The 22707-nt window shown below is 41.4% G+C and overlaps 2 protein-coding genes across 3 annotated transcripts; one reads left to right on the plus strand and one right to left on the minus strand.

Moving 5' to 3' along the window:
* The first annotated feature begins 266 nt into the window (after positions 1 to 266).
* rassf10b (Ras association domain family member 10b) lies at positions 267 to 3278 on the plus strand. The gene has a single exon (XM_060071899.1). The coding sequence runs from the start codon at positions 994 to 996 to the stop codon at positions 2386 to 2388; it is 1395 nt and encodes a 464-aa protein (XP_059927882.1). The 5' UTR covers positions 267 to 993; the 3' UTR covers positions 2389 to 3278.
* Positions 3279 to 9997: 6719 nt separating this feature from the next.
* On the minus strand, positions 9998 to 17707 carry btbd10b (BTB (POZ) domain containing 10b). 2 transcript variants are annotated; one of them, XM_060071900.1, is made up of 9 exons: positions 17482 to 17707; positions 16900 to 17049; positions 15119 to 15322; positions 14116 to 14437; positions 13650 to 13752; positions 13400 to 13520; positions 12812 to 13009; positions 12574 to 12684; positions 9998 to 11375 (listed from the first exon to the last, which is right to left on the minus strand). In XM_060071900.1, the coding sequence occupies exons 3-9, from the start codon at positions 15285 to 15287 to the stop codon at positions 11044 to 11046; spliced, it is 1356 nt and encodes a 451-aa protein (XP_059927883.1). In that variant the 5' UTR covers positions 15288 to 15322; positions 16900 to 17049; positions 17482 to 17707; the 3' UTR covers positions 9998 to 11043. The 2 variants fall into 2 exon arrangements, with proteins under 2 accessions (XP_059927883.1, XP_059927884.1); XM_060071901.1 differs by having other exon boundaries at positions 16900 to 17072; positions 17482 to 17688.
* Positions 17708 to 22707: the final 5000 nt, after the last annotated feature.

Genomic DNA, 22707 nt, shown 5'->3' on the forward strand with positions numbered 1-22707 from the left:
GTAGTTGTGCGGCAACCACCCTTTCAAGTGTTTTGGAGATGAAAGGGAGATTGGAGATGGGCCGGTAATGGTTAAGGTCAGTTGGGTCAGCACCAGGTTTTTTCAGGATGGGAGTGATGGCAGCCAGCTTGAGAGTGGGGGGTACAGTACCAGTAGTGAGGGAGGAGTTAATTATGTTGGTGATCATGGGGGAGATGGACGGAAGACATGCTTTGACAAGGGAGGTGGGAAGAGGATCGAGCTGACAGGTGGTGGTTACGAATACGAATGGTTGCAGTCCAAACTTCCCTGCATAGACGTTGGATAAACGCTAGATAGCGCCATTTACCATCGCTTTGCCTTGTGGCGCTAGTGCCCCAATCTGAAGGAAAATGTAATTAAACAGAAGGGAGCGCTGAGATGAACAACTGCTAACGCTGTAAATCAAACGCCGAAAAATTCTCTAAATGTATCTATATCTTGGCTAAATAGTACTTTTGTAAGAATCAGTTTCATCATTACAGTATTTAAAAAGAAGAGCATAATCCAATGTGGATAATGTTATATTTCATGTGGGAAATAAAAATAAATAAATTCAATATTATAATAATAATAATTAGGAATTATAGTTTTAACAGGTAGGCGTATGGGTTATTGGTGCGATCGGTATGGTACGTCCCTATATATGATGGGTGAACATGTCCTGTAAGCTGAGATACTTCAGCCAGACGTTGACGCGTAACATTCACGTGATTAGCGCGGAGGCGCGTCTTAAGTTAGAAGTTCAGACCCCTGGATCCTTAAGACTTTGAGACTTAAACACAGTGCAGGGGACTAGCCCCCTCTCATCACACGGCAGCAGATGATTGTTAGAAGCATACTGTAAAAATAGATATTAAATGTTATTGCTTGTATGCCTTCGGCCTTCTTCAAGTCGCGGATATTTTTTTTTTCTGAACCCACTAACCCTATTATTATAACGGAATCCCAGCATCGGACCTCCATCAATTCACCATGCAGTCGGAGGAACGCCAGATATCAGTGTGGGTTTGTCAAGAGGAAAAACTGGTGTTGGGTTTGTCCAAGCGCACGACCTGTGCCGACGTGGTGAGGGTGCTGCTTCTGGACGACCACCACAACGCGCGGGTAAAAGTGTCCAAACAAGTGACGCTTCGACGCAGACCTCAATCCTATTGCGTCGTTGAGATATGGAAAGAACTCGAGCGCGTTTTGCCCGATAACACAAGAATCCTGCGTCTATGGGACGCGTGGGGAGCGGAGGAGCAGGGCAACGTGAAGTTTGTGCTGTTCCAGCAGGAGCCGTCTGCGGTATTTGCTGCGCACGACGCACGGCTCTGCGTTCCTGCAGGGGCCGCGGTTGGCCCCTGCAGGAGCGCAGAGGCGCGCGTCGTGCGCAGCAAAGACAGCCCTCCCGCTGCTGCAGGAGCGACCACTTCTAACGCCGCCATGTGTTTCTCTCCGGGAAAACAGCGTCGAATAGTCAGGAAAGCCTTCAGAAAATTGGAAAAGATAAATAAAAAAAAAACGCGGGCGACGTCCGTAGACGCGACTTCGAAACGCATGGAGACCATAATCCACCGCGTAGCTTCCCAGGACCACGCGATGCGCCAACAGGTCCACAGGATCCACGAGCTGGATAAGGAGATAGACTGTTTTGAAGCGCAGGTTCATGCGGACAGAATGAAAAGTCACGGGGTCAATTATGTGCAAGATACATATTCAGTTGACGGCCCGGTGGAGAGGCCCTTTACGCGCGAAGGTGACGCGCTCTCATCGGTGGACAGGATCGCCAACTTGGAAGAGTACCTGCGTCAATGTCAGGAGATGGTGAAGCTGCAGGAGAGGCTGGAAGATCACGAGGCACTCGTGGACAGCATGACGAGGGACATTCAAGAGGAGTTGAATCGAAGATGGATGGAGAGGAGGAGGAGAGAGGAGAAGCCCATGGCCTGCACCACATCACCACCACACCTCATGAAGACCCCGGGATTGGTGGCAGGAAACGACTGTCTTTTGGACCACGTTGAGAGGATCCGAACAGAGCTCGATACTAGTTTATACATCGGACTTCGCTTAGACACGGATTTAGTTGCTATTGACCACGATTTACAGCTGACCCAGGTGACGCTTAGAGCCAGGGAAAGAGAGATCCATGCTTTACTGAAACAATTGGACACTTTGGATGCTGACGAAGAACCATTGACGTTTGAGAAGTGCAGTGATAATGTGCCAAAAGAGGGGGAGATGGTGTGGAGTTTAGAAACTAAAAGAGGCTGGGTTGAGCAAACCAGATGCTGCAATAGCAGCCAGGATGAAGACTCGGACACAGGGATTAGTTCCCTGCACAGTCAAGACTCAGACACTTATCCAGTTATCTCACTCACCTAACATTACTAATATATTCAGTTGAGGCTACTCCACTCCCTAAGATCTGGTGTCCAATGTCGTAAATGTTTATGTCAAATAAATCCTTCATTAATCCTTTTGTTAAGGCCGCTGTATAATTATTAAAGAGCATGGAGTTGCCAACATTTGCTGACATTCTTTTTTCTTTTGTAAAATCCAAGGTCTTGGATATTGACATAGTGAACTTCTAGTGAGTAGCCTATTCCACACTATATTTGGGTAATTAAATGTTATTTCTAACATGTGTAGACTATTTCTCAATGTATTTAGATTATTGCCATATTGCCCACAATCAGGCAAGATGAATTTATCAAACCATATATGCATTCTGCTTTCAACACATACTAATCAACCAATCAAGTCTTTCACCTGTGATCTTCCCCAACAAATCATGAAATGAATGCTGTTCATTTTTATCTCCAGCATCGACCGAACGTTTTCAATACCAGAACATCCGCGCTGATCATTTGCACAGTTTGCTACATTGAAGAGGATAGCCTATTCCAGTGCCTGTGGTACACTGTTGACAATGACATAACCCCAAAACAATGTTGACATACGAGGCTTTCAAACATGTGCAAAATCTTTTATTCTTTATTATACTTTTTTTAAGAATGTATATAATGTGCATAAGTAAAATGTTTTGTTCTGTTTGTTTTTGCTTTGGGTCTTACCGGTTATAGAAAACTTGAAAGTAACTCATTGTGCTTTTTTCAATAGCATCAGCGCGACACCTTTCTCACATGGTTTACTATCCCTGCCTCCTATGAGAACGTAACAGGAGTATAATGAATGGATTAATACCACAGGAAAGGCCCAAAGCTGAATATAGGATTTTGATATCAACTTACATAACCAGCTATGTCATTTCTTTTGAGACATGATAATATGTCAATAACAATAAAAATGTGAAAAAATGCCTTTGTTCCCAGTGTACCATATTACAAAGTACCTTATGCTTTAGAATTATAATATTCCTGAATAGCAGGGCAGTTTCTAGCCAAACAATACAAACAACTGCCTAGCGCCCCAAGCCACCTGTTTGCAGCAGGTCAATTTTCTATCAGCTTTTTTACACGATTCAAATTGTGTGAAAGTGTGCAAAAATATAACCTTAATATAATTGTTACATTATCCTTCCAACTGCAACTGCACACTTAAAGGGACAAAAGCAAAGTCAATTTCTTCTCTTTAATTTGTACATTTTATGTCCATTATATCTAGTGAGGTCACTCCAAATGGCTTTTTTTTTTATAACGTATTAATGATTATAGCCAGGGCTGCCCCCAACTAAAGATTATTTTAGTTGACTCCATTGTTTCAAGCTGATAGTGGACTCATCTTCGCACTTTTAATGTAATCATTTCAGTTTATTTTATTTGGCACCAGAATATGGTTTGAATTCCAGACTGTAAACCCTAACCATATTCTGAATTAAATTCTTAAGAAATCCATTAGTGGGTGAAATGCGCTGTGAAAATATTAATTAAGAGTTGACCTTCTCTGTAGTAGAGAGGGAGGGGACATTATTTTGGTTGGTTAGTTTCAAAATCCTGCTCTCTTCCACTCACTCTAAAACTCTCAAATCGTACCTACAGTAGGCCTACCAATAATGAGCATGAAATGGTGTAGACATATTTATCAAAGATAGCCACACACCACACTATCCTGCCACAATACTAATGTGAGCTTCTTCCTCCAGATATTAAGAAATTCAATGTAAACTAAACATACATTTCTGAAATCAGAATTAAGAATAATTGTTCAGCTAGTGTGAATTCTAGAGTTACAGCAGAAGCATTCCTTTTGCAAAGTCACTGCTCGCAGCTGGTTAAATGAATACACTTGATGTGCTGATTATTTTGCAATCATGCTCCAGCCAACTTATTGTTGTGAAATCATTTAAATAAACAAATAATTAAGTGGGATTTACTTCCAACTCTTACAAACGCATATAAAGTTGCGCTCAATCCTGGCAGGAGGACAACATCGCACATTGCATGACAAGGAAATAAAGGGAATATCTATGTATATTTATTAATCAAGATGGACCAAGCATCCCTTGGTGAATCACTGGTGCATCACTGGTGCATCTCTGGTGCATCAGTGGTCCATCTCTTGGCTGCTTTCCCTCTATGAAACGACATCATCACTGGTGCATCAGTAGTACACTGCTGGGAAGATGTCCCTAGATGATGGTACATCACTCCTTGTGTATTGCTAGATGGATTTCCCTTAATAGCAGGGTATCATCACTGGCTGGATGTTCCTTTGTGGCAGAACATCATAGCTGGTATATTTCTGAGTGGACGTCGCTTTTATTACAGGCCATTCCTGCTGGTGCATCACTGGAGAATTTACCTGTTATGAAAGTCCATTATCACCAGTGCATTGCTGGGGTGAAGGCCCTTTATGGCAGGACATCCTAGCTGGTACATTGCTGAGGGTATTTCCCTTTATCACTAGCTTCATCGCTGGTACATTGCTGAGGGTATTTCCCTTTATCACTAGCTTCATCGCTGGTACATTGCTCGGGTGATGCCCCTTAATGACCTGCATCATCGCTGGTACATTGATCAGGTGATGCCCCTTAATGACCTGCATCATCACTGGTGCACCGCTGGGCCGATGTCCCTTCATGACAAGCATCATCGCTGGGGCATCGCTTGGCAGACGTCCCTTTACTTCGGACAGAGTTGGCTGGACGTCTGCTTCTGGTGTCAGAGCTTGTGAATTGTCCGAGATATCCTCTGGTGTTGCCTTCTCGGAGGAATTACTGCACATTCATACCCACAAGCACGCACGCACACACACACACACGCACACACAAACTCATGCACGCACGTACGCGCACACACACACACACACACACACACACACACACACACACACACACACAAATGTGTTTTGAGTTTATTATTGTATTATTGTTCTGCAAAAGTAGTGGGCTCCGCTGGAAGTACAGCTTGTTAAATATCCAGTTGGAGGGAGATGGTACAACTCAACACCAACCTGTTTCCACTGACGTTAGGCTCCTCGATCTCCACTATGCTTCTCAGAGACAGGTATGTGGCCCCTCTCTTCAAAGATTGACGACAGAGATATTCTAGTTAAGTGGAGCAGAAAAAATTTTGTTTTGTTTTTTCCTTCTCTCTTCCACTCTCTGACACTCTCGCTTTCTCCACAACTGCAAATCACACCTATAATGAGCAGGTAAGCATGCAAACATATTTCTCAAAGATGGAGCAACTTCTCTGGCCGGCCCCCATACTTTACCTTTTTCCTCTGGAAAAAGGTAAAGTATGGGGCGTGCAAGCACGCATGCATGCACACACACACACACACACACACACACACACACACACACACACACACACACACACACACACACACACACACACACACACACACACACCCACACACACACACACACACACACACACACACACACACACACACACACACACACACACAAACACACACACACACACACACACACACACACACACACACACACACACACACACACACACACACACACACACACACACACAAACACACACACACGCACACACACACACACACAACACAGAGAAAATGTCAACCACAAAGTTTAGTTTAAAGTTGCTGATGCACACCGGAGCTACTTGGCCTGTAGCAGAGCCCACGCGGTCTTCTTACGAAGAAGAAAGTCTTATCCTCTCCCCATTATGTTTCCACAACTAAACTAATCACAACAATACCCCAAAAATAGCCTTACAGCAAAAAAAAAAAAAGGCAGAAGGTAAACTAATGCAGATGAGATCTAGCCACATGTATAGAGGCAATAATCAGTGTATTGTAAATGCAAAGGGGGTTCCAAAAACTTTGTGCCAGGATCTTGGAAATAAGTCTTCCCTGGAGGTATTTCATGAACTGTAAACAGTAAATAATTTATATCCAGTAAATATACTACAGTTCAGCATCAGCACTGAGCTATCTTCTCAGAAAGCACTAGGTGTGCTTGTTTCAGATCGGATACAAGCACTGTCGTTTTGCCGTCAAACGCATTGTACCGGTCACAGGTGTTTTACCCTCGACCTTTGACCTCGAGTACATTCAGATTTATAAATCCTACAAATCAATGCCGGTTTAATGTGTTTGGATCGTTCATTTTAACATGACTTTTAATCAAATATAAAAGGTAAAACTTTGTGCAGTAAAAAAAAATGTGTTAGAGTAAGTTCATGTTTATTCAAAGAGGAACAGTTGTGCAATGATGAATTAATAATTAATAATAATTAATAATTAATAATAATTCATTATATTTATATAGCGCTTTTCAATGACCCAAAGACGCTTACAGAAGGGGGGGACCTAACTCACCACCACCAGTGTGTAGCACCCACTTGGGTGATGCACGGCAGCCAATCTGCGCCAGAACGCTCACCACACACCAGCTTGAGGTGGAGAGTGAGGGAATTGATAAGTCAGCCAATTGTACAGGAGGATTATTAGGAGGCCAGATTGAATGAGCCTGGTTGGGCCAGGACAATATATGGATCAGGTTGCACCGTGATGTAAAATCAGGGGTTTCACTGAAACGCATCCAGATCCAATGATTCTTGTGTGACCACACCTGCAGTAAAATAAAAGGGAAGCCATAAGGATTTGCAGCTGGGCTCAGCTATCTATTGCAACAGCACAGATTTCATAGGTGTGCCTCTGTGTATCGGTTACAGGAGATAAAATACATTTAAATGTCTGGATGGGTTTCCGAGGCGACATAATTGTCCTCCACACTATAAATTGAATAGCTTCTGCCCAAAGGCGAAGCTCATAAGACCTTGCTTGTTAACAATTGCTCTGGTGCTGCTTTTTATTAGTACAAGGGAAAGAACGGTTTCAAACACAAAGGCTATAGATCATATAGCAGAATTTTAGTGGCTCAGAATTTCCACATCCTCAGCATAACCTAAATAAAAGTGTAGCAATTGCATAAATCAATCAAAACATAAATCAATCAAAAACATACATTTCAAACTGCTCTGATTATTTTTTACAAGACAAAAAGAACATCCACATTAATCTTCCTGTCTAACCTAGAGGTTGCTTCATTTTCTAGAAAATAAGGATATTATTCCTCTTCAGTAGTTGATTGACCATGGGCCCCAACCATGAATGTGGCCCCAACCATGGATGTGACCCCACTCATGGATGTGGCCCAAACCCACATATGGGAGGGTTTTGTCTTCAGGGCAGCTGCCAGATAGGTTTGAGGACACCAGGTAAGGCAGTATAAAGAGCGAGGAAGTTAATGTAGGAAGGACGTGGTGGCGGATGAATGAGTCAAACACAAGGCTGTCACCCTGATGCCAGGGTTTGTGTCCTGTAAGTTGCTTTAGACTCATTATTTTCAGTAGTAGTTTGGTTATGTATCTGCAACACAGCTACTTGGTGAGGTTAAGGGTTGGTTAGGCAACAAGACTACTTTCTTAAGTTTAGGCAACACAACTACTTGGTTAGGTTTAGGTGGAAAGCCGAGTCTGACGGAAAGTTTTCTGGCAGAAAGGCCTTTGTTGCAGAAAGCCCTGAAGGCAAATTTATCCTGTGTGCCACCAAAAAGACTCACTCTACAATTCTTCTATATGTTCAATAGTTTTGTTCCATTTGTATACTGTTTATGCAAATGAAACCAATAATAGAACACTACTAAAAGGGCAGGATGTGTGCCAGACAACTGACTCACTACAAGCATGATGCAGTGAGTTATGGTATTTAGTCTTACATCGTTGTTTGTTGTTTTGGCGAGTATTTAATCAGATTAACTGGAATTCCAAGTGGATTCAATCCGAAAACCAACCACAAAAGCAATCACTGACTAGTCATCTAACAAGGCAGAGGGTTCAGTTGAGACTTGATGGTTCTGTGTCATCACTTTAACATTGCTTTGAATATGCCTCCATTCTGTGAGTTATTCATGACCTCTTTGAATGGCTCAATCATACCAGACGTATATTCATAGATCTGCTGAAGAATCTCAAGGCGCTACAAGGCTCCCTTTGTCATGTTTGCAGGCTAGGTCTAACTGAATGTATTGTTGCATAAAAAATGAAGTCCTAAAAGCCTTATTGCAATGTTAGAAAAAGCCATGCAGGTTTAAATCTGTACTGACAGAATTTCAAAATGTTGCACCCAAAAAATAATAAGACACTGTCTGGAGATTGTTGACACTTGATAGCTATACTGTCTTCCTATATTGCCCCCCCCCCCCCCCCCCCCCCCCCCCGCCGCCCCCACAATGCTATTTTTACTATTACATTAGAGGGATGAGAGAGAGAAAATGTAGACATACCTTTAATTAGATGTTCATTCCTTCTAAGTGTGTGGTAAAATTACACTAATTTCCATTGAAAATGGCAGATGGGGAGGGTTAGATTACTTATTATTATTACTAATTTAATAAGTACATGCTAGAGAATGCCACCAGCTGTTATTATATCAATGATTATAACAAAACTAAAAGCTAGTGATTATTTTGAATTTATTCAAATAATTTTGGGCTGGCTAGCCGCTTATGCAATGTTTTTACTGAATATCGTATATAGAATTGAGTATGTCTTCTATTCAATGAGATTGAGAAATGTTTGTTGTGATTTACTGCCAGCTTGTGGCAGGAAGAGGTTTATGAAAGCAATGGCTGCTCTCAGACTTCAATAATTGTTTCTCTATTATCAAAAGCAACCATTTCTACATTGTACAAATATTGGTTTATGAAATATTGCTATATTACATACTGCTTTTATTGTGGAATGAATTTAAACTCTATGAATGAAATTGTCTTTCTGACTGTAGATCTTTTCGTGAATCTAGACATTTTCACAATTTCACAACATTTTCAATTTCACAACCTTAATATGTTCAGAACAAAGTTGGAAGAATAGTCACAACCAATTAGTATCTTGGGCTCAGTCTTCTTCAGTCACAATGCCATTCATCAAAAATTCTTATCGCAAATAGTGAGAGAAAATAAAGTTTTTCTGTCACCCAAAATGCTATACCACACCCAGGAATGCATCCTTGAATTACTTAAATTGCAAATGGGACGGAAAATACATTATCTGCAAGGTCACTGCTCTACACATTCCTCCTGTAAGACCATCACAGCCTTGTGTATCACCGTTATACGTTTAAGAGTGCCGCTGTATCCCCTGTTCTCCAGAATGTTAGATTGCCCTTTATTGATGCCTCCGGGGACATCGGGAATCTGTTGGCTGACCTGCATCATCTGGCCTTCGCAAAGTCAAGGAGCGACTGTCCTGAGAGATTGCCACCGGAGTACCGTGTGAGAGGAGGGGAGGAGGAGCCCACGTGAGCGTATTATTTACACCCGTACGAGTCAAGACGGCAAGACTAACAAACACGCACCACATCATATTCTTGTATACAGTTAGGTAAATCCATGACATTTTAATACAGTTAAAATGTAATGAAACCCTAAGCAGACACAACACTGACAATAACATTATGTAAGACAATCCTTTCTCCCAGATATTGGGAGTTAATTCCTATATAATTCACTTTAAAATACTGGTCAAGTACAACACAGGGAAAGTGATTACAATGTTTTTATTTAACGACTTATTTGTCAATGAATTCAAGCTTTGAATAAAATGTTTTTTTTTTTACCACTAACAGCCTGCATCCTTGCTGTATCTGTTGGCTATGGGAAGAGCATCGCGTTGCATAATCAAACTCAGCCAATCCATACCTACTCCATCACTAGATACGTAAGACACCTTTGGTGTGTTGAACTGGAAATAATGACTGAGAGGTGAACGCAATACATGTACTCCATATCCAGCAACCACAAGCTGGCACTGTTCCCCAAAGCACATTCACTAGTAGTTAGGCCTTCCAGGATGAGGTAAAAAATTATAATAATAATAATACAATTATACCATAACAAAACCAGGGAAATAAGATCATAAAAACCAAACTGGGTGCACATCACAACCCCCCCCCTCCCACCCCCTTCAAAAAAAAAAAGTATCAAACACTTAAGTACTAAAATCACAATTATATTAATAACCATTTTTTGAGCTCACTTCAAAACTGAAAATAAATTCCTTTGGTCAAGTAAAAAAACAAAACACCAACAAACAAAACCAGAACTCCTCCTTTCACCAGTCTCATCTCCCTCCCATCCTTGAAGGGATTCTCTTGTTTACAGTCCAACGGGTTCTTGAGGCTCTAAGGCTGCTGAGGAGGCGTCAAGGCAATATGGTTATGGTGCCCCTGGCCCTCCATGTTGCAGCATGCTGGGGCAGAGGAGAGGAATTTGGGGGGGAGAGAGGGGGGGGAGAGAGGCGTTGGACAGAGAGACAGACACGGGGATAGGGAGAGAGACACAAGGACAGGGAGAGAGACACAGGGAAAGGGAGAGAGACATAGGGATGGGGAGAGAGGTATAGGGAGACAGACACAGGTATAGGGAGAGGGACACAGGGAAAGGGAGAGAGACACAGGCATAGGGAGAGAGGTATAGGGAGAGAGACACAGGCATAGGGAGAGAGGTATAGGGAGAGAGACACAGGGATCGGGAGAGAGATATAGGGAGAGGGACCCAGGGACAGGCAGAGGGCGTGGCTCCTCTCCTCAGAGTGCCGGTGAAGGGGCGTCGGGCTCGGGCTCGTTGTTGTAGTTGTGGCTGTAGTGGTTCCCGCTGGGCGGCTGGTTGGGCAGGTTGTCCAGCTCGTCCACCTGGGGCCCCGGGTGCAGCACCACCATCTGGTCCTGCGGGAAGTCGGCCGCCGCCGCCGCCAGGTTGGTGATGGACTTGGACTTGACGCACTGGAAGTCCACGTGGCGGCTCTTGCCCTCCTCCTTCTCCCAGGACATGCGGATGAAGGGCCTCTGGACGTAGTTGTAGATCACCTCCGGGCGGCCCCCCGGACGCTTCTTCACCTTCTCCTTGTAGGTGGGGTAGCCTGGGAACAGCAAAACACTAGAGGTCATTACCGGCTCAATGACATACTCTACTGCTGCTTAGGAAGACCTGCCAATCCTACTCCTATTAAGGGCCGGCCCCCGAATACAAATTTGAATATTCCTTAGGTTTTGTGAACAATTATTTAAATATTCTTTGAGAAGAAAAAGTATGATGAAAACAAGGTCATTCATATTGCATATCTTTCCCTGCCTGCCAAAATAACCCCTGAAGCATTCAAATACTGAATTGAGATTCGGATACCTACCTGAAGAACAAATATCGGAATATTCGGGGTCAGCACTTTTTCAACTACACTTTTGCACTTGAGGAACTGAATGTCAAAGAAAGTAATACAAAGCCAGCCGGATGCTGTTTGGTAAGAAACTGTTAAAGGGATACTTCACCCATTTAGAACCGGCGTTCTATCATTATAAAATCGCTATTGTAATATAAATAAATATATAAATAAATATCAGTCTAAACCAGTCTCCCCTTGGCCCATTTTTTCTCATCTAATTTTCTCCCGAAATGACGTCAAATGACGCGTTTGACGTCATTTCGGGAGAAACCTCTTGTCCCGCTAGAAGGGCCGAGGACTACAACACACGGGGGGCGGGAGCTCGCGTACTGAGGGGGAATGAAGGGGACGGGAGACCGACAGGTGGGCGGGGCAGCGAGCGCAATGCACTGTGGTAGTTGGAGGTTTTCTTACTTTGAGCCAGAGAGACCATGAAAACACTCTTTCTGCCTTTTTTCAGGCTAGGATGAACCGATTTCAATTTTTTTTTCACATTTATAATACATTGAATTATTTAATTCATAAAACCTTCATATTCCCACCAGTGAAGTATCTCTTTAACCATTCACTCTTTGCTATGGTCTTGGCTGCCCCACTGGACTGCATTAAAGCTCGCTAGGAAGGTAACCAATAACCAGCTTCATCAGTTGAGCAGTCTTCGGTATAAGAAAGGTTTGCGATACTGTAGGGCAACCAAAAAAATGCATAATTAGCTTTTGGGAAATATTTTTTTTTAACTACTGTAAAGTTGTCAGAAAACGAAAAAAATCTGCTGCATTTACAATTACACACAAGTCATTTCTAAATGTGTAATCAAACATTTTCAATAGGAGAGGATGTTTACACCAACACACAGCAGTGGTTTATGATGGCAAGAGAAAAACTTAGATCAACGTACCTTCAATACCCAATCGGATTTTCTTCAAGCCCCGATCCTTCAACACTGATTTGGCAACATCTCTGTTCTCGATATACTTAAAAAACCTGTACAGTTTTGTACTGTAAATGACTGAAAAATAAAATTAAAATTGAAGGTTACAATAAAACAGCATTGATCAAAACGTGTTCCGAACTAATTATTACATTATATAAAGAATATGATTGATCATAATTGACCAACTGGGCTACACACTCACTTTGTGAATACTCCTCTCCCATTTGTGGCGGGTACTCTTCATCCCAGTCCACCACGTCATCATCGGTCAGCACCACGATGTGGCATTCTCTCTCGCCACTCTGGGCGCTAGCCACCATTAGGGGCAGAACCATCTCCTCCAGGTAGAACTCAAACTGGCCCCGCGCGCCGTCATTGGACAGCTCGTGCATCAACGCACCTGCCAATGGAGAAGGGGGCCAGCAGGAATCAATAATCAGGCGCACACCGTGTTGCTCAAAACGTACTCAAAAACGGGGAAACGAACGTGTTACGTTTCCCTGCACATAGGACTGGTAACATGAGCCCAGCTATAGTTGATTGGGATCCAACTATGTGTTTGCAATTTGGTCTGTTGAGTGCGTTTTTTGGTTGCGTCGGAGATATTGGATTCATTTGTTACATTGATTTTTTTCATGCAGCTATACAAACATGATAAATATTATATAATATTATATATTATATTAATTCACCTCTTTATTATATGAAAAGTCGGCGGTCGTGTTCAAAACCAAATGTCAGGTTGTCAAGCGGCAAGTGGGAATAAACCCCACCATGAAAGCATACTCACTGAGGTCTCTGCACTTGATGGTGCCGTAGTCAAAAGATATGCACAGATAGTCACACGCCTCGCGCAGCTCAGGAATGGAGATTCCATCAGGGCACCGGATGATCCCGGATTTGTAGTAATCCTGCCAATCATACGATCCACAGAAAAGGATTCAGAATGGGCAATGACACTCCAAACGCAAGTGCAGCAAGGCCATCCGAGGGACTGGTTCATGTGGAAGACAGTGAGAATACCCAGCGGAAGGACCTACCAAGATGGCCCGGAACACCGTTGAGCTTATCCCCTCGGCGACCTCGTATTCCCCCTTTTCATTGGGTCTCGTGAAGTTATGTTCCCTTCCCGAGCCAAACATCCTGGAAGAAGCAGGTTTTGAGTTTATTGTTGCTATCATTTTCCACTCTCTTTTGTATAGAACTTACAATTACCACTACTGGACTCGTTTTCTCCCATAGGTAATTAGTGGTGAAACTATTCAAAATCCGCTGGTAAAACTGTACTCAAGGGGATTAACAATGGATAACTGAACGGGGGGAAAAAAAACTAGCCAGCTATGTAATGTAACATCAGCTATGTAATACGACACAAAAATATTAAAAAAAATCAAAGCCTCTCGGCTAACCGCAGGGTGCAAACCCCCAGAAGGTTGACTCCCTCTACGTTCCCCCGCCCCGATGGTCTACACAGTGACCTGCTCGAGGTCCACGGCGTTGCCTCACCTGCCCAGCATGGTGTTTGGCTGTGCGATGAAGAGGGTGGGGTCCACCACGAAGCGCGTGTTGTCCACGATGAGCGTGACTCTCTCGGACCCCCTGACGCCGCCGCGGGCACCCGGGCCGGCGATGGCGGCGGCGGCGGCCTCCTTGGCGTTCTCGTAGACGTACACCATCTCGCCCACGCCCAGGCTCTTGAAGGCCCCCTCCGTGCTGGACAGGCTGCTGTTGCGGCTGCTCAGCAGCCCGCTGCTGCTGGAGCCGCTGGGCGACACCCTCTGGGGCCGTGGGCTACCCGGCCGGGAGGAGGAAGGGCCGGGCTCGCGCTCTGGGGGGGGGGGGGGGACGACAAGACGGGGTGGACTGCCGATGACTCGTCCGATGCGTGACTGTGGAGCGGTGTTTTCCAAACGCTTTGCTGTTTGATGTACTCACACATGGCCCCTCCTCCGGTACGACTCACGCACCCCCCTTCACAAATAATGTTCTAATGTGTGTTGAGTGAGTGTTGTTCTTGGTTTAGGGCTTGTACATCGTGACGTCAAAGTAATCCCAGAATGCGTTCTAATGTACAAGCCCGGTTATCATTTCACATCATTGTTAATATTGTAGCGGCCTGGGGTGGGTGAATTAGAAGAAGTTGAGGCGTATTCTATTTCTGGTCTTGAAGGGGAAACGTCATCTTGTATTAGGAGCTCTGCTTCATGTACGGGTTTTAAAAAACACTTATCTTGGCACAATGTTTTTTGCAGACAGCGATATTTTAACAGCACAAGTATACTAATCACTCTTTACACTCAATATTACAACATAGCCGAAAGTGACGTTTCCCCTTTAACCTTTACCTTATTGATCAGACACCAACAACATCTATATATCAACAAAAATGCATCACATTAATATATCTTGCATACAAATTTTTGTTTTGTAGGCATAACCAAGCAAAAACTCCACATTTAAAAAGCACCCCCTGGTTGGAAAACAGATTCATTTGCGTCCAAGTCCTCACCACTGTTGTGTTGTCGCGTGGGGGAGGTGACGTTGCGGATGCAGGGGGTCAGCTGGCTCTCCCTCTCGTGCGAGGAGTCGCGGGAGCGGTCGCTGGAGCGCCGCTGGTCCCGTGAGCGCTCAGAGCCGCGCGAGCGCTCCGAGCCGCCGCTGGCTCCATGAGAGTTCATTGTCTGCTGATCAGCCTGCGGTCAATTGCACGTGCCTGTGTAGGTGGAGCAACACTGACCTTACTACTGCGCATACCACATCTACACACACACCATCAGTCATTCCCTGGGTTGAAGAAACTACTTGATGGCCAACAACAATTAAGACTGCATAAAAGAATGACACCGTGCTTTACTCGGCCCTATTAACCAACGTTAGTGCCCCATAACATCGTATCATTCATTTTATAAATGTAATTTAACACGGTTCACAATTGTCAACAGCGCTCTTTATACCAATCAGTAATTGCGCTCAGGTTCGCTGCCTATAACAATACGTTGGCCTTTTTAATGACTTCATTTAATAGACGTTTTTAATTAAATATGGAAGATTAACTATGCATGCATGCAGCTCGGGCTGCTGCTGAACGATTGCTCTCTGCTGAGCACACACGGCGGCGCTCAGCTGTTCTGGTCACTCTGGAGACACATCGTTTAAATGTCAATCAATTCAGTCTGTTTCCCTACAGTAAAGAAACCATGATACGCCGGATATATTAACTCATGTCTCAGGGAGTTTGAGCAAACGAATGCTCACGTGAACGGCTTGCTCACTCAAAAAGCAGATCGGTAACGTTTAGGAGGAGAGCAAAAAATACCCAATCAATCACTGTTATCACGTCACTTGACGGACAATGATTAATTTTAAATGATTATTTAGATTTAAACTTCTAAACCTCGACAACCTTTAACTAATTGGCACCATATTCCATTAGAGCAGACGGCAATAAGGTAAATTGCTAAAAAATCCCACATTGCGGCATCATTTAACGTCATCAATTCGCACTGATTTCTAGGCATGTTCTATTTTTTTTGTTAGGTCGACTAAATGTCAATTAGTTGTAAGGAACATCCCTAATCCAAACCTTAAGTATAGGACTATGGTCTTGAAGTAACAGAATAGAATGGTATCATGAAAATTAAGCTCACAAACTACATATGCTGCTAGCAGGCTTTATATTCAAATAAAAATAAGACAGATATTGTCCGGCCTTGTAATCAAATGGCTGTAGTGTCTATTAGTTTCCGAATTTCCTTCATTTGTATACATAGAACCTGGTTTTTGACAGATGCAGGACAAAGCTGGAAAGCAATGTAGGCTGGCAGGGCACCATCAAAATGGGACAAACATAACACTATGCAAATTAATATCCTATGATAATATGCCCGGAACGTCAAGATTTGCAAAAGGATTTTACTATAACAATGTTGACTGTTCTCAGACCAGGAATCTAAAAGATTAGCCCCAGGGTTAAGGTTAACGAGGAAAGGTTTGTTCCAACAGCGAAAAATACAGTCACAAATCTCCTCACTTACAGTTACTAGTGAGCAATTCCGGGATATAAAACAACAATATACTGAAGTTACATCTTCTTTTATTATGTTGTGAAGTGTATGTGTATCATAAGATGATCACAGAAGAAACCAAGTCTATCATTCCCGAAGATTACCAAATAAAAAATGGAAAGCTACAGGCTTCTTAACATTGGAAGGGTGAATAAGGATAATGTATACTCTGGTTATACCAAAGGTGACCGGATGTCAGAGATGAGGTTAGGAGCCAGGTGTTTACCTCGGACTTCTGCAGCGCTAGCGAGGTCCACTGTTGTTCTGTATTCCCAGTTGTCAGTGTCACTGGAGTTACTGTCATATGACTGTGAACGAGCTGCCATCACCCAGACACAGGGGAGGATCTGGATCTTTCAATTGTCATCATAATCTTCTGTGAATACAAAAAAACAATGCCTAATTGATTGTATTGAATTAGATATGCTTTGTATCACTATGATAGTTAACCCAACATACCAACGTTAATGATATGGAACACTGCATTGGTTAACCCTGATTATTCATACTACCAGTACCAGGGTAAAGTAACATTCATTCCTTCTATGTTGTTTGATGTCATTTTACGCCTATAATCCAAGCATTATCTAAATTAAGGCTAACATGATGAACTGATGAAAGTGTGGACATTACACCGAAGTTACTGACTAGCCGTTTGAATTATATTACGACATCCACCTGTCGAAGTACTCCAAACACAATGCCATTTCCTTTTCCCAATCTAATGACATCTTATCGTGTACACCACGGAGCAGTAACGTTAGCTTAACCCTTTCTTTAGCTAGAGAGACGTCTCTTAAACACTCACCCAGTCTAACATAATCCATGTACGGAACGAATGAACGTTGACGTCTACTTTCTGATCCTGAAGTTTTGGCTAGGATATATAGTCACCTTGTAGTAATATCAACAGACAACGTTATTTGCAATATCAACCATTGAGCGATTCTTGGATTTTCCCTATTAAGGAAATAGAGCTGGTTCGTTCTTCTTTGTGACTATGACAAACACCTTGAAGTTACTATACAGGCGCATGTTCGCCATCTAGCGCCCTGGAGTGAAGTGGAAATGCCTTTCACACAAGTGTCTGTGGTGAACCCAAACATTAAAAATAATATCCGGGGCTGAAGCCCCGGATATTATTTAATTAGCCCCGAATATAATTTGTGGGTACATTTTAAAAATATCTAAATATATTTTCGATATTTATTGGTATATATACTGGTAACTATGAATAAGAATCAGAATACAAAGTGCAACGAAATTGGGGTAGAGGCTCTCAAAATATGTGATTTTTTTAAAAATGTTTTTTTTTAAAGAAATGAATATATAGAATGTTTAAGAATTTAAAAAAAAATACATATATTTAAAAATGTCAGCCAATTTTAAAGGTCAGATGGACTGCATTTATTCAATTCAGTGTAGAAGTGATACAATGATTCTAGTCACTATACTAATGGTAGTTAGTTATTTAGAAAGAAACATGGGGATTCCAGGGACATCTCAAAATAAAGTAGCCTAGTCCTTCTGGAAAGATAATAAACAGTTTAAAATCATAACCAGACTGTTTACCACCTCAAGTGAATTAACCAGATGAATTAGTCAGATCCATCCAGTCAGATCTATCCATCCATCCATCAATCCATGTATATATATATATATAGTCGGTCTCACTTGTATTCATCTGCCAACCCCTACTGTGCACTGTCTACCACTCAGTGGTGGCCAGTGCTCTGTTTTTCGCTGTGGCATGTTGGGAAGAAGGCACCTGCACAGTGGACAAGAAGAGACTGGACAAGCTGATCAGAAAGGCCAGCTCAGTGGTCGGGGCTGAGCAGCTAAAGGTCCAGCAGGTGGCAGAGGCCAGAATCCTCAACAAACTGGCCTCAATAATGACTAACCCCACTCACCCACTTCACGCCCTGAAGGTGATCAAGAACAGCACCTTCAGTCAGAGACTAATTGCACCAATATGCAAAACGGAGCGGTACAGGATGTCCTGTATACCAGCTGCCATACGGTTTTACAATGCACAAAATTAACTTTGCACCTTATAGTATTTAGTATTTAGTATTTATTATTGTATTTATTGTAGTATTTAAGTATTTTAGCATATGAGGGAATGTGTGTTTGTTATGTTTGTTATGTCTGTCCACGCTGTTGTGACACTGTAATTTCCTGTAAAGGATTATTAAAGGATCTATCTATCTATCTATCTATCTATCTATCTATCTATCTATCTATCTATCTATCTATCTATCTATCTATCTATCTATCTATCTATCTATCTATCTATCTATCTATCTATCTATCTATCTATCTATCTATCTATCTATCTATCTATCTATCTATCTATCTATCTATCTATCTATCTATCTATCTATCTATCTATCTATCTATCTATCTATCTATCTATCTATCTATCTATCTATCTATCTATCTATCTATCTATCTATCTATCTATCTATCTATCTATCTATCTATCTATCTATCTATCTATCTATCTATCTATCTATCTATCTATCTATCTATCTATCTATCTATTCATTTTACTCTGAAATAACTTCAATGGAACTTTAGATGTTTGGGGATAAGCAGCCCAGCAGTCAGGTAGCTATTTAAAGCTATAATAAACTGCGTATTTATTTTTTTATTTAGGCAAAGCATTATGAAATAATGTGCATGCACAATAAAGCAGACAAAAAATAAAATAATCTTTTTGTATGCCCAGAGGAATCATTTTCTTTTCCCTCTGGGCTAAGCCCAGGATGTTTATGAAACCTAGAATCGCCGCTGGCGGACATTAGGATACCATTTCTCGATGATTAAATCAAAATGCATTGTTTAACCAAACTCATTTGAATGTATTATGAGTGGTACTGCATAAAGCAGGGGGCCCTTTTGTTGATGCACAGGAAAACATGGGCTACTTCCATCATCCTTGGCAGATGCACAGCATCTATGTCTGTCGACCCGTCTGTCCCTCTGTCCGTCTTTCTGCCTGTTTTTGTATCTGTCTGTCTGTCTGTCTGCCTGTCTGTCTGTCTGTCTACTGTCTTTATGGTCTGACCCTACATGAGCCATCCTTTTACTTTTGGAAAACAGGTGTAGAACAATATCCGCAAATACGTATGTCGACTACAGTGGACACCAAAGATTTTAATCAAATCAAATGTCCAAAAATAATAACCACACTCACCCCTTTTTTCCGAAGGTGTTTAACAATTTAGAGCATTACAGTTTTTCTCACTCGCTTTGGTACATTTCTCAAAACAATTCGTACAAATTGCAAAACAGCATGGATTACCTGCAAAATCCAGTCTCTTGCTCAAAATATTTAGTCAATCTCTCAAAAGTAAAATCTGTGTCAATGAACGCGTCAGTGCCATCAGAATGACAAGTCCTTATGTCAATGTGCATGAATATGACAGTCAAATTGCTTAGTCATGTTGTCAATATTACATTCTACTCTGAAGGGATTTTCTGATGTAAACTATGGCTAAAGTTTTGAAGACAATTATTGTAAATTGTAAAGTTACACCTTCGTGTATGTGTGAGATTGATTGCAAGGGACTGGACAAGATTCACATTTACCCTTTTACTGTTTGTACTGTAATTTGTTGACAGACCATTTCGTTGTGATACAGAAAGGAAAAGACAGCACTGCATATCACAAAGAAAGAAACAAAAAATGTGAACATAGGACAATCTCCTTAGGGAAAACTGTCCATGCAGGGCTGTAGGAATTACAGTGCAGTCTTCCTACACCGCCTGACATTCCTGTCTGTTGGGCAACAAATTCTCATTCTCACACAGCCTCACTCCTCTTCCTCTTCTTCTCTCTGGCTGTTGACACCGTCCAATTCCTTGTCCTTCCATTGCCAGACATTGTAATATTGTTTTGTGCTCCAGCTATATATATACCTGCCAGTTGATGGTTCATGAGATGCACCTTTGAGCTATTTCAGTTCAACTGGTTGATCTAACGCTTCCCACACTTCCCTCAGTTAGAGAAAATCAAGATTCACCTGGGAGCAATCAACCAATTCAGGATAGATTTAGAAAAAAGTCTTATGGAAATGCAATGATGAACTAATGCCTAAATGTTGTGGGGGTGAGACTATTCGACCCTTTATAATATATTTTGATCAACATGACACAAGCAATTGATAATGCAGGAAAGAGCAGAGAATTGTACATAATCGTTGCATGGATGTACAAAGCATTTGCAACTTTTTCAAAGAAATGAGAAACTGTTTATTTGATGTGCAAAAATGACACAATGATTTGAAGATTGAACAAGTAGCTTTGAGAATGTCCATTCTGATCTGAGAAATGTACCAACGTGACTGAGAAAAAATATCACATATCAAATCCTTTCAATCAAACATGTACACATACTTTTCTACGGTTATTAAAAGGTTTTTGTTGTTGAATTTTGAAGACCAACATTTTTTCACTGATAACAACATCATATCATATGAATAGGACACCGGGACTCAACACAATGGCCTGAGTGACTCATAAGATAGTATGCAAACAAAACTCCCTAGACACTGAAGTAAAAAAAGAGGAGGTTAGAATATCACAGGTTTGACTGCAATATTTTGATAACATATGACTACCGCATCACTAATATGTAAACACATATTCAATATGATTGATTTATTGTGTTTAGTTCAGATTTAATAAATTAAACATAATTACATGCAAATGTATATATTTACACACATTTGCAAAGAGATAGAGGATTTCTGAATCAATTACTCATTAGTGAATAAGAACATGTTGACATAATTGAATTCACAAAGTAAAAAAACAAAATATTGTAAATATAAGTATTGATTACTTAATTGAAGATAATGTCAGTGACAATTACCACAATGATGATGATGATGTTGATAATGATGACTAATAATATGCTGACATTCAACCAAAATCATTTTGAAATCAATTCTACATCAATCCTTGTAAAAATCTGTCTTGTGGATTGCTGCATCTAATTCCAAATTGTTTAAGCCCATTACAAAATGTGTAAATGTGTGCTCAAGCTAATATGGATAATTAACGTTATTATGTGTTTTTGATAGGATTGGGTTCTCAGCTCAATACAGGTAGCAGAGTGTATAGTAAGTCTAGTTGGACAATCATGATTGGGCACTTTCAAAGGGCACACAACCTTATTTATTATCATCTTTCCAGATTGACAAAGCCCAAATGAGACATAAAATATCATCAAGGAGTCATCCTTTTGCAGACAACAATCACTAATGTTAACATCAATGGAGATAATTGAAGATAAATTCAATTTAGGTATCTTATCAGCAAATAATATTGAACTTCTATATCCATCTAAAGATTGTCTTTATGCATTTCAAAACTTGATGACCCTGATAAACTTTAACAGCTACTTGCTTTCATGTACTTGGCACGAGTTAGTGTCTTGCATATGTCTGACATTCATTAGCTTGGAGAAGAATGTTTAACATTTCAAACTCTTGAGCATGCTACCCTTGCGCGACTACATGCAAATAGCACGTATTTAATACCTTTTGCTACTTGCTCACAACACAAAAATATATTTCAGGTATTGCAATTTTTTAGCTCAAAAGGAGAAAGTTCTTTTAAAAAGTATTCATATAAATGTATTATTTTCAACTGAATATTAATGTATTGCAAACCGGTTTGTGATTTGATGGAGCCCTATGATGGGAAGGCAGCCAAGAGTTGTACCCTATAGCCTTCAAAAAATACAATTTGCAGCTTTGTCTTTCTTTATTTGTTCCTTTTCAGAGGGCAATATGAAGCAAGACTGATATAAATGTATCCATTGATTATGTTTTGTTTTTAAGACTGGCAGCTTTGTTGGTCCATATTTATAAAATAATAAAACAGTAGGTTGGGATTTCAGCTCAAGTTTGGTAATCACACACAATTTGTGATGAAATAACTATTTTGGGCAAATACATTATGATGGTTATATCAACTCTTGTTTTGTAATCTGTTTTGACGAATTAACAATACGACGGCTCTG

The sequence above is a fragment of the Gadus macrocephalus genome, chromosome 14, assembly GCF_031168955.1.
Source record: "Gadus macrocephalus chromosome 14, ASM3116895v1".
NCBI lineage: Eukaryota > Metazoa > Chordata > Actinopteri > Gadiformes > Gadidae > Gadus > Gadus macrocephalus.

Bases quoted from the DNA above. Each gene is read 5' to 3' on its own strand.
- rassf10b (XM_060071899.1), top strand. From the start codon at position 994: ATGCAGTCGGAGGAACGCCAGATATCAGTGTGGGTTTGTCAAGAGGAA.
- btbd10b (XM_060071900.1), bottom strand. From the start codon at position 15,287: ATGAACTCTCATGGAGCCAGCGGCGGCTCGGAGCGCTCGCGCGGCTCT. The intron at 13,521-13,649 runs GTAGGTCCTTCC...TATGATTGGCAG, and splicing joins CGGTGTTCCGGGCCATCTTG to GATTACTACAAATCCGGGAT. The intron at 11,376-12,573 runs GTACGTTGATCT...TGCTGTTCCCAG, and splicing joins AATCCGATTGGGTATTGAAG to GCTACCCCACCTACAAGGAG.